Here is a 14,745-nt window from a genome sequence, read left to right as displayed (position 1 = left end):
CCACCAAGTCAGTCTTTCTGAGAATCCCGTAGCGAAGCACGGGCACATCAGCTAGTATATAATAAAATAGATTACACTAGCCAACATGATTTTGTGATAAAACAGAAACTATGTTTCTTTTATGGAAATTGATGCCCGGAGTCCAAAAATGTCAGGGTATTTTTTCGTATCACATCAAATTTTGATGCAATTCTGTTTTATAGCATCTGCATTCGTAAGAAATTTTTATATTGGTATTTTAAGGCCATCATGCATAGTGTATCAGAGATGCACAGATGGCAGTGTAAACAAAGTTCTCAAAAGTTTTGAACATTTGTGGAATTCATGTGTTCGATTTCAAGGTGCATCAAATAGACTCATTTGTGAGATGTTCTCATGTTCACTTTGAAATAATAGTATATTATGCATCGAGGGAGGGAAACGCATGATTATTTCCGTTTGTGAAGATGGCAGATCGAGATATAAGCGAGGCCCGAAGTTCTGTGTTCTAGAAATTTAGATACGGAATATTAAGAGCATAAGGGAAGTTGGATTGCAGATACGACAGAGTAGATATGCTATCTCAGACCATTTGTATAAACAGAAGTGTTTTAAACCCCAGCCCTTATCTGGTGTTTATGCTGGGCTGTCATTCCTCGTCAAGATAAACTAAGTTGATATAGTCAGTTGTGGATGAAACACACCTGAACAAGTACGCGTTTAGTGCGTCCTTTACGTTGACTGTGTGTGCGTGCATTAATCTACATATATATATATATATATATATATATATATAAATAAAATAACAAGTCCTGACTAACTGACTGATCCATCATCGCCGAGCCAAAACTACTGGACATAAAGAAATTAAATTTTGGGGATACATTTATATTAGAGCGTACATGCTCGCAAAGGGAGGATTTTTTAATATCCGCCGATAACGGGGTGAACTGTTTAAATGAGTATATCTATATCTCAAAAACTTAAACGTTTACAGACGTAAAAATTGGTATTTGGAATCTCCTTTAAAAAGAAAGGAACATGTATTATTTTGTTTTTAGAAAACCCATTTAATGGGAGGTGAACAGGAGTGACAAAGGGGGTGAATTAATCAGAAACGTAACATGTTACAGACGTGAAAATTGGTATTTGGAATCTCCTGTAAAAGTAAAGAAACACAGATAATTTGTTTCCAGAAAATCCATTTAAGGGGAACTGAAAAAGGTTGTGAATTTTTAAAATGAGCATATCTACAGTATATCTCTACAGTAAACAACTTTATTTTTAAAAGAGATTAAAAATACCTATCTTCACATCTGTAACATGTTAAGTTTTTGAGAATAAGAAACATTTTGCACGTAAGACTCGGCGCCGAGATACGGAAGAAAAACTGAAGAAACGGCAATCTTGCTGTACATGTTCAGCATCCTTGAAGGGAAAAACAGCATGTGCACGCTTTAAGTGGAGTTGCTGGTTTGTTTGCAGTCTACTAAAGAAATCTGCAACAGTTGCAGCAAGGACGAATATCACACCATCAATGCAGAACTTCAATGCCAGAATGATAAGTTCCAAAGTGTGCTGCACGTTTTCATTTACGATTATTTTTGTTTATGTTTGTTGTGTTCTGGACCAGTGGAAAGTGATCTGTTTGGTAATTGCAGTGTATTTGTATAATTTTAGTGACGACAACGATCAGTGTGAAATTTAAGACGATGTTTATGTACTGTGAATAAGAAAGAAGGGAAAATATATCTAATTGTTTCATTATTAGACCCTACTACATACATTCATATTATGAGAGATTATTACATGCTGAATCAGAATGATTGAGATGACTGTGTACATGAATACTGAATTTTCACGACCGCATTGTAATCGAAACCGACTTTCAACCTATTAGGTCGTGTTACGTACATTTAGTACGTGTTGAAAAGATGTTAAGTACAGAACAAAAATGGCCAACTAGACACCAGTGGGATCCGAACCCACAACCTCCCGATTTCGCGTCGGTTGCTCTACCAATCAAGCTATGGTGGCCTAGGCCATCTTTGTTCTGTTGGAAAGGATCTAAGCTACAGGTCTGGTACTACTACCATCACACTGTAGAGTGCGTTTAAGTCGCCCGTTGAGGGCCAAGTCAATGAATATTGAATTTTCACGACCGCATTGTAATCAAAACCGACTTTTAACCTATTAGGTCGTGTTACGTATATTTAGTATGTGTTGAAGAGATGTTAAGTACAGAACAAAAATGGCCAACCAGACACCAGTTGAATCAGGTAATCCTTTATTATTGAATAAAATATTTACTTTAAGACATGTTTTAGGTTACGGTACTGTGGCTATTAGCAATATATTGCCAATATGTCTTTTTTGCAAGGACAGGCACTGACAGTATATCATCAGGTGGTTTTATGAAGGTTAACAGCTTACACCATTTGATGATAAACTACTATGAAAGCCAAATATTAAGACTTCTGGCATCCCTGAGAAGTCTTACCTGATATATGGGACTTCACAGCCAAAATCAGGACTCTGCTGGGTAAACCAGGATGGTTGGTCTCCATACACATGCTTAATATCCAACTTTTATTCAAATAGACAATATGCATGAACATATTACTATATTACTACTACTATATTACATGACTGTGTGTGTGTTTTATCCATGCATTGTTTAGGCTATATTATTTTCTGCGGTTGAACTTTCTTTACATACATAATCTACGGCTCCTAATGGATACAATCTTCGTACTATAAGTTTTCATTTATGGTATGTTTTGGTGTGTTAATGTGTATGAACTTCATTACTAACTATATCATCCGACTGTTTCAAGATTTTATATACTATTTTATTTTGATATCTTAACAAGAACCTTGACAACATAAGCACACATTAGAACATCATTATGTTCCCAATGGTGATGAGAAGTACTTTTTTACAAAATGCTTTACGTTGCACCAACACAGATAGATCTTATGGTGATGATGGGATAGGAAAGGGCTAGGAGTGGGAAGAAATTGGCCATGGTCTCAATTACCTGGTGTGAAAATGGGAAACTACACAAAACCATCTTCAGGGCTGTCGACAGTGGGGCTCGAACCCACTATCTCCTGAATGCAAGCTCACAGCTGCACGACCCTAACCGCACGGGCAACTCGCCTGGTATTAGAAGTAGTACTAACAGTCAGTTTATATGTATACAGATTAGAGTACAGCATTATTTTTAGATTCTTCTACAGCCTGATTGCACTGTACAAAACATCATCAGTTTCGAAGGTCTCACCTACCACATTCATCACAGCTACTATTTGTTAGAAATTTCATTGTGATGTAGGCCCTGATTTGCAGTATTATTTTTTGTGTTTTTTATAGCAATATTTTTCAAAGCCTCGTCATATAATTTACTAATTTTATATAATATTTTAAATTTTGTGAGAAGGAGGATGCTCCTACTCAATGTCGTCCTCACCTGTATGTGGTTCACCCTGCTTTATACTGAAGAATCTCTGGCAGCCAAATGACTCCCAGAATAAGGAGTCCCCCCCTCACCATTTGAGCAGCCTTCTTGGAGAGCAGATGAACAGGTAGAGGTTCAAGGCATTCTTATTGTCCTTGGGACAAGAAATTGTCAATAAAGGTGGATAAGATTATCTTAATGAAGGACAACAGCATAGGACCTGGACCCCAGGGCAAGGCGTAAGAGTACATGGGACTCTTTCAGCCATGGTGAAGGCTACCTATCCAGAAGGATATTTCAATAATAAACCAGGCAGCCCAGAATACGAAGGTGGCATCCCCACTATCGGACTTGAGCTCTGAAAGCTGATAACCTACTAGATTTTAATACTGTGATCAAAGGAAAAGACAAAATGAAAATGTGTTACAAATATATAAAACAATGATTATATACAAATATTTTAACTGAAGGAACAATTTTCATCATCATTATTATAAGCATTGCATTGTATTTAAAAACTGTGATAAAATAAACATGAAAGAAACCTGATCAGAACTGAACTTAAAAAAAAAAACCCTTGAAGTTGGTGTCCCTTTAGCACAGAACTAATCATGTACCAAGATTTGGAATAAATCATCCTATAGGTATTAGAACCTGAGGCAAATAACTGTGCCACATGCAGAAATTAGAAATATATTTAAAGTTAATTACAAGCAGGACCAGAGGTCCCTTTGGCTGTAACTAACTGCCACTTTAACTTAAAAAGGTCAAATTAAGTGTATCCTCCTAAATCAATACATCATATAATTCCATCATTAGATGGAGTAATCAAATTCAAACATGTTTCGACTCATCTTAGCCATCTTCAGTGAAAAGGGGGTGGGTTGAAGTAATTTACATAATACAAGCAAAAAATGTGACAAAAAACATAATGAAGGAACGGATGAAAAAACAAAAGAGAGACATGACGGAAATAAAAACAGCACACTATACAATATTTACATTGTCACATGGAGCAATAAACATTTTGCTGCGATAAAATTCAGTGAAAACACGGGTTAATACAAAACATAATTGAATTTAAAAACTGTGTTAACCTGAATGTTATCTTTTCACTGAATTTTATCGCAACGAGTTGTTTATTGCTCCATATGATGATGTAAATATTGTATATTGTGCTGTTTTTATTTCCGTCAAGTCTCTTTTGTTTTTGTCATTTGTTCTTTCATTATGTTTTTTGTCACATTTTTAGCTTGTATTATGTAAATTACTTCAACCCCCCCTTCCTCTTTTTCACTGAAGATAACTCAAACGAGTCGAAACATGTTAGGAATTTGATTACTCCATTTAATGATGGAATTATATGATGTATTGAATTAGGAGGATACACTTAATTTTACCTTTGTAAAGTCAAGTGTTTGAATTACTTTAATTTCATGACAGTTCAAGACCAAACTAAAAGCAAATATAATTTTCTGTGAATGCCACACTGAAACATCATTACAATAATAATCATCCTTCCAGGTGATTTTTGCTTCTTCTTCTTCTTCTTCTCCTTCCATAACAGATACATTTAAGAAATGTTTAATAACTGTTAATGCATTTCTGTAATATAGAGCACAATATAATTGTTGAACATCTTGTTTTACAGGTCCTTTATTAAGTAAAGGAACTGTACTCACGATTCATTAAATTAAATTTCACTTGAAACCATTTTATTCTCTGTTTTAATATACAGAAACACACTGCCTTTCATAGAATTACTGGTGAATAAACTGTTGGTTGGTTGGCTGATCGTACAATATTTGCTTATGATCACATATGATAGTATATATGGACATAAGTGATTTTATGGTTAATAAATATTATAATAAAGTATTTATTGCAGCCAATGGCCATATACAGGGAAATTTTTTAATCTATTCAGGGGACTGCCGCTCGCCTGGTTGCCTGCGCTGTGAGCTTGTCTCCCGCCAAGTACTTTTGCCGTAATGCGGCCAATGCTAGCCCAGCACTTAGTCATAGAGTGTTTTTGCACAAGATTTCCTGTATTTTATGAAGGCATTACAAATATACACACTAAAGTAATGAAGATGGCATTAGAACAACACAATGAGCATGAAACATGTGAACACTTGAATAAAATGAACGTTACGCTGATAAAGCTCTCAGCAGACTGCAAAGGAGGGGAACTTGTGGCACCGAGAAACGTATCACGACAAAGTGCTTGACGGGAGACAGGCTTGCACCGCGGTTGACCGACAATCCCCTGAATAGATTAAAAAATGTCCCTGTATATGATGTATAATCAAAATTATACAAGAAGAGCTAAACTAGGATTCCGAGTTCATTGACTTCTTAATAAATAATATAAGTTATAGGCCTATAATTAAATATTATTTTAAACTTAACTATATGATGATAATATTTATGTAGCAGGCAATTTTCCTTCACGAGGTCATAAATTATTCCTACATTTTAATACTGGGTACTTGAAAGTTTTCCACTCAAGTTTATTAGACCATCTGCAAGACACTGCAATGGTAGTCAAGAATAAAAAAGAAAAAAAAACCTACAAGTATTACATATTCATTATTTATTCTTTTCAATCTATAGAAAATAATTTTAGTAATTTCAAAGTGAAAAAGAAAGAAACGGAAGTATTCATTTTTGCAGTGTATTCCTCCCTATTTCATAAGCAAATATAGAGAAAATCTATGATTAAGTTTAACAGTATTTTTTATGGAAATGACACTAATTTTGATTTTTTCAGGATAGTGTGTCCAAAAATGGGACAATTGGAGTGCTGTACACGAAACTAATTTACTGATTTAGATAATCATTAAGGATTATTACTGCTTAACAGTACAATTTTACAAATTACTTCTGTATTGTAAGTCTGTTTCTTTGGACTTGACGCCCTTCTGCCTACAATAATAAAGCATATTGCTGATTACAAAGGAGAAATATTTGGACATAAACAGTAACCTAGCCATCATTACAATTTTACTTAATGGATGGTGGCAAAGTTTCTTTGAACTGACACATCTGCTGAGAACCTTTTGTGAAATTCTTCTGCACAGATTCTAGCACGTGAATTTACTGCAAGTTTCATTTCACTTATTTCCTTATCAATTTCCTCCATAAAGTGAATGACAAAGTCAACTAATTTATGTTTATACATATCTTGTATGTGGAAATTAGTGATCAAGAAACTGATATCATAACCTTCAATAGGTTTCCGTCGAAGGACAACAAAATTCTCGGCTCTCATCATCATAAATCTCATGAACTTTCGACAGAGAATACGCTCAATGTCATCTGCCTGCTTTACAGCAATACTAATACGAACGGAATTGATGGATGGTTCAATCATCACTCTTTCTTTCTCATTTCGACTAACAACAACAGGTGTAAGTAATAACTCTTTGCTTGATCTAACTTCCACTTCGGGTTTATTATGTCTCTCAACAATTTGAGATGAAAAATCACAAAGGCACAAAGCTGCATTTAGGGTGTGTCTGACAGCCGTCAAATACGGCCGCAATGTGCTGGACATATTTGTTTTCTTATATCCACGCAAGAGAAAGATTAGGAAAAAATACGAAACCACAAACACTTCACAACAACAAAGGCCTTCAATGGAAACAAGAACTTCCACCAAGAAATAATACGATAAATTCGTTTCCTCAAACAGCACTGTTAATGCTATACTTAATCCGGAAGGGCGTAACCACAGAGTGACACATCAGTGCATCACAGTAACGACGGCTAGTTCGGATAGGCTTCCATGTTGTTTTGTAAACAATACACTACCTCGCTTCCGGGTGGTCGATATTGGTAACGTTGCCGATAGGTCAAGACCGACTCCAATCCTCAGACCGTCACGTTGCCTACGTTATAATACAAGGCCTGGAAATGGAGCCCGTAAAACGCTATGGAAGTGGTTACACTGAAGTTCAATGCCGGGCCGCTAGGATCGCTATCTTGCCCCCTGTCTACCAGGCTCGCGCCTTAAAACGTGTTCATTAACTGAGTTGGTTGTGAATGTATTATGTATTTGTCTGATGTTAAGCATTCGCAGTTCCAGTCATGGTTTATTCACGAGAAATTAACGGTAGTGGAATTTCGTTTCACAAGTTTCCAGTGAATGTTCAATGTTCGAAACATTATACAGAGGAAGTATTACGCATGAGATACGACTTCAAGCTGATGGAAGTAGGCCTCTGTTCCTAAGTTTTGATCCGAGTTACGTCATAAGAATCGGGCGATCCCAAAATTTGTCACTGGACTTTTTTTTAAACTATGCCACCGTGACCGGCAATCATTTGAGAGGCATCTTCAAACTCAGAAATCTTAAATTAGGAAACCAACGAGGAAAATAATTTGCCCAACAAATCTCACGAAAATTAATGTAGCAAGAGCTAAAAATATTGTATTTTCCCCTGAAACAATCTCTGGTTTGTAAGTTATGGAGGTGGGTTTTGTCCCGAGAGCATAAAATACAGTTTAAAATAAGCCATTTGTTTTAGGGAGCATTTTATTAAATCGTTCAATGTGCATAACATCTGCAACACCTCACATGGGATATATTCAGGAACGAGAACAAACGAGCATCTTTTAACCGGGCGAGTTGGTCGTACGGTTAGGGGCGCACGGCTGTGAGCTTGCATCCGGGAGATAGTGGGTTCGAATCCCACTGTCGGCATCCCTGAAGATGGTTTTCCGTGGTTTCCCATTTTGACACCAGGCAAATGCTGGGGCTGTACCTTAATTAAGGCCACGGCCGCTTCCTTCCAACTCCTAGGCCTTTCCTATCACATCGTCGCCATAATACCTATCTGTGTCGGTGCGATGTAAAGTCACTAGCAAAAAAAAGCATCTTTTAGTACTGAAGATGAACTCCTCAGTTGGTTAATTACTGATTTCCTGTCATATATATTAAGAAACTTAAAATGCATTCAGAGAAAGTAAAAAGGATCATAAGAGAAATGTATCAGGCATAGATCTTGACTACCCAGTCCACTGTGGCCTGCGTAAAATACCTCATAAGTATACATTTGCATTATGCATTGATGAGGAACCTAACGAGCTATGACATCGAGCTCTTCTTCAGCTACCTAAGACGCCAAGCGGAATACAATGACATTATGGTTCGTGTGGCAAAAGAAAAAAACAGACTGTAAAGGCTGTTTAGAACATATCTGTTCTCCAGCTACTCAAAGTCCAACATTGTGTCTTATTCGTTTTCAAGGTCGAGGAGCCCTCAGATAACGAAAATCATCGTCTGTGGCACTTCTGCAGTGAACGACGGAATTTGTCACTTCCGCTACGCAGTACTTGTCCCGAAAAGAGTTACTAAAAGATTTACGTTTATTTTTTTGAAAGACATGTTCAACAGTGAAATTAAGTGTGGAAAGTGTAAAGGCGACAAACCACCTCTTTTTTTACTATGAAAATTTCTGAGACCTCTGTTAGACAACATTGCTTTGAGCCACTCAAGTAGAAGAGATAAAGTTTTGAAACTTGATAAGAAGCCCTTCAGAAGGAAAGTTTTGAAACTTCAATGACATATCCAAGCCAATGCAGCACCGCTCTATAAATAAAGTACTGTCAATACTCGCAAAAACATTCAGTTATTTTTATTTAGGATATACTTTACTTATTGACATATACGGCAATGCGAATACAAGGGGGCAAGACCGCGATCGTAGCGGCTGAATGGTGAACTAGGAAGCAACCCGTTTCCACGAGTGCATTTCAAGGCATTGTATTATAGCATAGGCAACGGACCGTAATCACCGAGCACAGAATAACATAGAGATGGCAATGCCTACCGCAATGTATTGGCTCGCTGAAGCCGAGTTTTGCGCGCATCGCCATGTTGGCATTACCAGCAGTGCTAGTTAATAGGGATGTAGGCAGAGAAAGTTCGCGCCAGATAGCGCTCGTGTACTACTGGGTAGGCGCAAGGCGATCGTCTTATGTTTCTGCCAGTCAGCTGCGAGTAATGTATAGAATGTGACCGAGTTTTCTGAGCTAAAGCGGACTGTGTCTTCTCTAATTTTACTCAAAGACTATATTAATTAATTGTATATAGGTATATCCCCTAGTATATTACGGACAATTTTCAGCGTCTAAGCGTTAAACAGCTGCAAAATGAGCTACGGACCAGAAACGCTAAAACTAGCGGGAGTAATGAAGAATCAGTACAGCGGTAATTAGAAATTTCTAACACGCTTTATTATCCAAATAATGAATAGGAGTCAGCATGCCTTTTCCTAAAGATTACAATTTCTTGAGTGTTGTACATCGATAAATATATAAATGTACCTCCACAAGACTTAAATCATGAATAGATATTTAAACACGCACTTGCTCCCCTTGCTCATAGACTTCGATTCATGTATTCTTTAAAGGTTGATGGCTTACATGAAACTGCAGATACAGCCTTTATCCACCACCAAAAGCATGTAAATATTTTTTAGTTTCCCAGTGCCGGTTCCTTTGAATATTTGACCATCAGCCATAAGGTTTTAGACAGAAATGTCCCTCGACAAGAGTTATAACTGGTGCAACTGAGATTATAATAGCAAGACTTGTTCCAAGGGTAAACATCCCACTTTAATAGGGCCAACTGTCCTCAACCGTTTGGTACGGGGATACTGAAAATTTGCGTCTGATGGATGATTTCGTATTTAGAAAATCGGAAATAGATGGAGCACCTGTTTCCAACTACAAATCATTGTGTTATGCTGGATACATACTTTTCAGCGAAAAGTTAGTTTTGTTTATAAAAGGTTAATTTCAATCGGGTGAAATTCTAAAATGCAGTGCTGTGAAATCCGAGTACACAAAACATAAGGCCTATAATGTGAAGCTTATTTTAGGAGTACCTGGTGACATAGGAAACGAAAGTGAACGTTTTGCTGGAGCAGGTCCCAAGGCATGTTGTAAGCATATTGCTGCTGTAAGCTACCCATTAGAGCACTTCCCTCAGACTGGTATTATTCAGTGTTCATAAACATGCAGCCAAAATTTATAAAATTTTCAGTATCCCCGTACCAAACGGTTGAGGACAGTTGGCCCTATTAAAGTGGGATGTTTACCCTTGGAACAAGTCTTGCTATTATAATCTCAGTTGCACCAGTTATAACTCTTGTCGAGGGACATTTCTGTCTAAAAGCAAGGGGGATGTTTTCAAGGACATTTTCCCTATCAGGCCACATGTTCAACTCTTTAAATTGGCAGTACATGAAATCAATCCAAACATTAAATATTATCCCAACAGTAGTTTCATGGATTCCGAAGTTAAGGCTTAGTTCTTTGTCAGATTTGTTGCTCCTTAGATTCATAACTGTCAAGAAGAAACACAGTCTGGGTTCAAGAGGGAATGTCTGTAAATTGTATCTGTTTTCTCCCAGAACAGCAAACATCAAATTACAATGTTGGACGTCTACAAACCCTGTATAGCGCAATATGGCATCAGGATTACGCATTGTTTGCTCAACAACCAAATCACCTGTAGAATTTTTTGAGTGCTGATGTCTTTGAAAATGGGAGTCACAAATGTAACATTCACGATTTCTTCCCGTACTTCAAAGGAGGTGATTTCTGTATATTCCGATATTGTAGGCTTATCGTGGTAATCCGGCAATTTTCTGGTGTATGGCCTCTTCCTTGCTTTTGTTGTGTTCGTGATCCACGGAAAAAGCGATGGAACAACGCCCGGTTTTAATTTTGCTCTCTCACCTTTAAATACAAACGCATAAATTCGGTGGTAGTTATCGAAATGCTTAATCAGTTTATAGGTAGAAAATAGGAATTGTTTCCCTTCGTAAATCGTACTTACCCAACAAAGTTTTTCGTGAAGTCACCGGGTTGAACACACTTTAATATTTTCGGTCAGATTCTTCTCACCGAAATTTTTCTTCTAAGAGCATGTATCCATTTCTTCCTCATTTCTTTATTTTGTGGGAACTGGTGAAACGAAAATGGGCTTCCCTGATTTTTTCAAAAAGGAACACTAATAGCTCGGCATAGTCACGAAAATAACAATTTAAGCAACTTAAATTCGTGGATATTTAGCGGCATGCGTACACAGGAGACAAATGAAGAGCGCATTGCGCTTACCCAGTACAACAGCAGTGCTCTCTATCGGTGCTAGTTCTATACATCCCTATTCCTATCCGAGTCACGTTAATTCCTATCAGAGTCCGTCATTTTAAAAGATTTCTGTAACATTATTTCATTGGTTAACGTATGTAACGCAATAGAAAAGTGCCTTAGTCATAATGATAAGCACGCGGCAGTCCAGAACACTGTTTTAATCGCAATACCGGTAGTTTAAAATTCAGAAATATGAGCTCAAATAGCCTGTTATTATATCAGATCGCTTTTAGCCCAAACGAATTGCCGATTTGCAAGGTGCAGCTAAAAATAATGGAACATTTTCATAAAGATCTATTTTAGAGAAAGAATAAGACAGGTTATGGACCATGAATATTTATATAGATACCACATACAGTACACATCCACACAAAATATCATACACAATAAAAATATGCACAGTCTGTAGGCCTATCAATAAAATAATACACGATCAATAACAAAGATATCCTGGAAGACCAGTAAGTATGAGGTAAATAGGCCTAATTATTATAGAATTGTTGAGCCAAGTAAATCATATCAAAAAATAGAGAAATATTTTTACATTAGTACACTTGATGAAATTAATTAATTCATATCAAGGATTATTTTGTAATGTATACATACATACATACATTATGATTATAGACTTATGCCTTTCAGCGTTCAGTCTGCAAGCCTCTGTGAATTTACTAAATGTCGTCACATTCCTCTATTTGCAACTAGTGCTGTGGCCTCATTTAGCTCTATATCTCTATATCTTTAAATCCAAACTGAGTCTAACCATCGTCGTCTTGGTCTCCCTCTACTTCTCTTACCCTCCGTACCAGAGTCCATTAGTCTCCTAGGTAACCTATCCTCCATTCGCCTCACATGACCCCACCACCGAAGCCGGTTTATACGTACAGCTTCATCCATCGAGTTCATTCCTAAATTAGCCTTTATGTCCTCATTCCGAGTACCCTCCTGCCATTCTTTCTGTACGCAATTTCTTTGGTTTTCATGCGATCTATTTGAGCACTAAAACATGTTTGTGCACTTTTATTACAGATAGATTTTTCCACAACAGGTACTCCCTGGACTGCTGTAGAGGAGTCTAATGAAGGCATTTCCACAGTCTTTATGATTTTAAGGACCCTCCTCTCCTGTAAAATAAATTTAAGAAATAGTAGGCTTACACTGAAAAATATGTATTTCGACATATTTCTCACATCAAAGGCTAAAATGAAGAGAAACTAACCTTTGATTGTATTTGTAGGTACTTTGGGAAAGCAGAAAACACAGTGGCACAGTCCATTCCCTCAGACTTACGACACACAATGAAGTACGATCAAAATCACGTTCAGTAAAGTGAGCTGAACATATGGTACTGAAAGGTGTGGGGTACCAATTTTCCCTTCGTATAGCTCTTATCCATTTCTTCCGTCGTTCATTATCTTTAGGAAAACTGTAAATGATAAAGGGGCTTCTTAACCTATACTGCATGTGCAAGGGGAAAACAATTCGGCACTGAATATTCGCAAAAACATATTGCTTACCTGTGAAAAGTTATCCCTGGTATTTTCTTTGAAGCTCTGTTTGCACATCCATACGCTACACAAGTCGGCATTTTAAAATCATAACACAAACTTCCTTTATTTACTTCACACGTGGCGCACTGTTCACTTACTTACACTAACTGGTCTCCAATGTTTTGGTACAAACAAGATGGCGGCCGCTTATGTCCACTGACTTCAACTCAGACGGCACATTGCCATCTCTATGTTATTCTGTGCTCGTTGACCGTAATATGAAAAAAAGCATGGCGGCCGAAGTAGCCGGATTGTGATATTGGCTAACACGAAAATATCACGTACATATTATACAAACGGCGGTAATTTAACATGACAAATATAACATCATAGGGAAAGTCACTTTTTCACGCATGAAAACGCTTCGCTAACAAGTACGCACCACATATAATCAACTAGAGTAACGCAATTATATTCTGCTAGAAAAGAGAACAACAAGCTGATTATTTAGAAATTCCAGTTAGTCAAGTGACGTTTTCTGTTAGATTTCACTTCGCTGGATAGATGAAAATACACGATAAAACTGTTAAAATGATATTTGTAACATTATTTTGAATGTTTCGAAATAAATTAAGGTGCGAAATTCCTCAATTTATTCTTCGTCATGAGAACTATGAAACATAATTTGTTGCCGAAGTCTTGAAGATGTGGACAATTTCTTATATTCAACACCCAATGAAAAGGAAGTACACCCAAAATGATAATGTTATTGGCTTTACTTCCCACTAACTACTTTGTTTACGGTTTTCGGAGATGCCGAGGTGCTAGAATTTGTCCCGCAGGAGTCCTTTTATGTGTCAGTAAATCTACCGACACGAGGCTGACGTATTTCAGCATCTTCAAATACCACCGGACTGAGCCAGGATTGAACCTGCCAACCTGCCTTAATCGTCTGAACCACTCAGCCCAAGTGGTGGGGGTGGTGATTATTGTTTTGAAAGGAAGTACAGCTAGGCAACCATCCTCTATGTAACACTAATCAGAGAAAAAATGGAAGGGGTCCGACACTTCGAAAAATTAAGGTATCGGTCTGAACCACTCAGCCCAAGTGGTGGGGGTGGCGATTATTGTTTTAAGAGAGAAGTACAGCTAGGCAACCATCCTCTATGTAACACTAATCAGAGAAAAATGGAAGGGGTCGACACTTCGAAAAATGAAGGTATCGGCCAAAGGAAGACAAGGGCCACGAAGGGCATGAAGGTGAAACACTCCCTAGGCCTCCATACGTAATAGAGTCAGGGTCGGAAAAGGGCAAGAGTTGACCAAGGGAGGTCGGATAGGATAGAAAAAATTGAGGAACCTGGCACAAGTAAGTGGAAGCAATGTCAGGATTCAGGTAAGGGCCCCGTGGTCGCCAACCCCCTCTCCAAAGTACAGAGCCCCTGAGGCCCCTTTTAGTCGCCGCCTACGACAGGTAGGGGACATGTGTGCTATTCTACCGCCCCCACCCACAGGGGGACACTCAGCCCTAGTACACCCGAAATAATGATTTAATCCGATGAACGGCCCTGGTAATGCTAACATAATGTTGACACACGGCATAGTAGCACTTCACACAATTATGGTAACCTTAGTAATGTAATGTT

General features: G+C 37.7%; 1 protein-coding gene across 1 annotated transcript; it reads right to left on the bottom strand.

Annotated features, from left to right (window-relative positions):
• Positions 1-2,420: 2,420 nt before the first annotated feature.
• On the bottom strand, positions 2,421-7,256 carry LOC136877870 (actin-related protein 2/3 complex subunit 4). The gene has a single exon (XM_067152042.2). It carries the CDS (start codon positions 6,997-6,999, stop codon positions 6,451-6,453), a length of 549 nt encoding a protein of 182 aa, XP_067008143.2. The 5' UTR covers positions 7,000-7,256; the 3' UTR covers positions 2,421-6,450.
• Positions 7,257-14,745: the final 7,489 nt, after the last annotated feature.

Source organism: Anabrus simplex, chromosome 1 (genome assembly GCF_040414725.1).
Source record: "Anabrus simplex isolate iqAnaSimp1 chromosome 1, ASM4041472v1, whole genome shotgun sequence".
NCBI lineage: Eukaryota > Metazoa > Arthropoda > Insecta > Orthoptera > Tettigoniidae > Anabrus > Anabrus simplex.
Note: the sequence above shows the minus strand (reverse complement) of the source record. Positions and strands in the feature narration are given on the sequence as shown.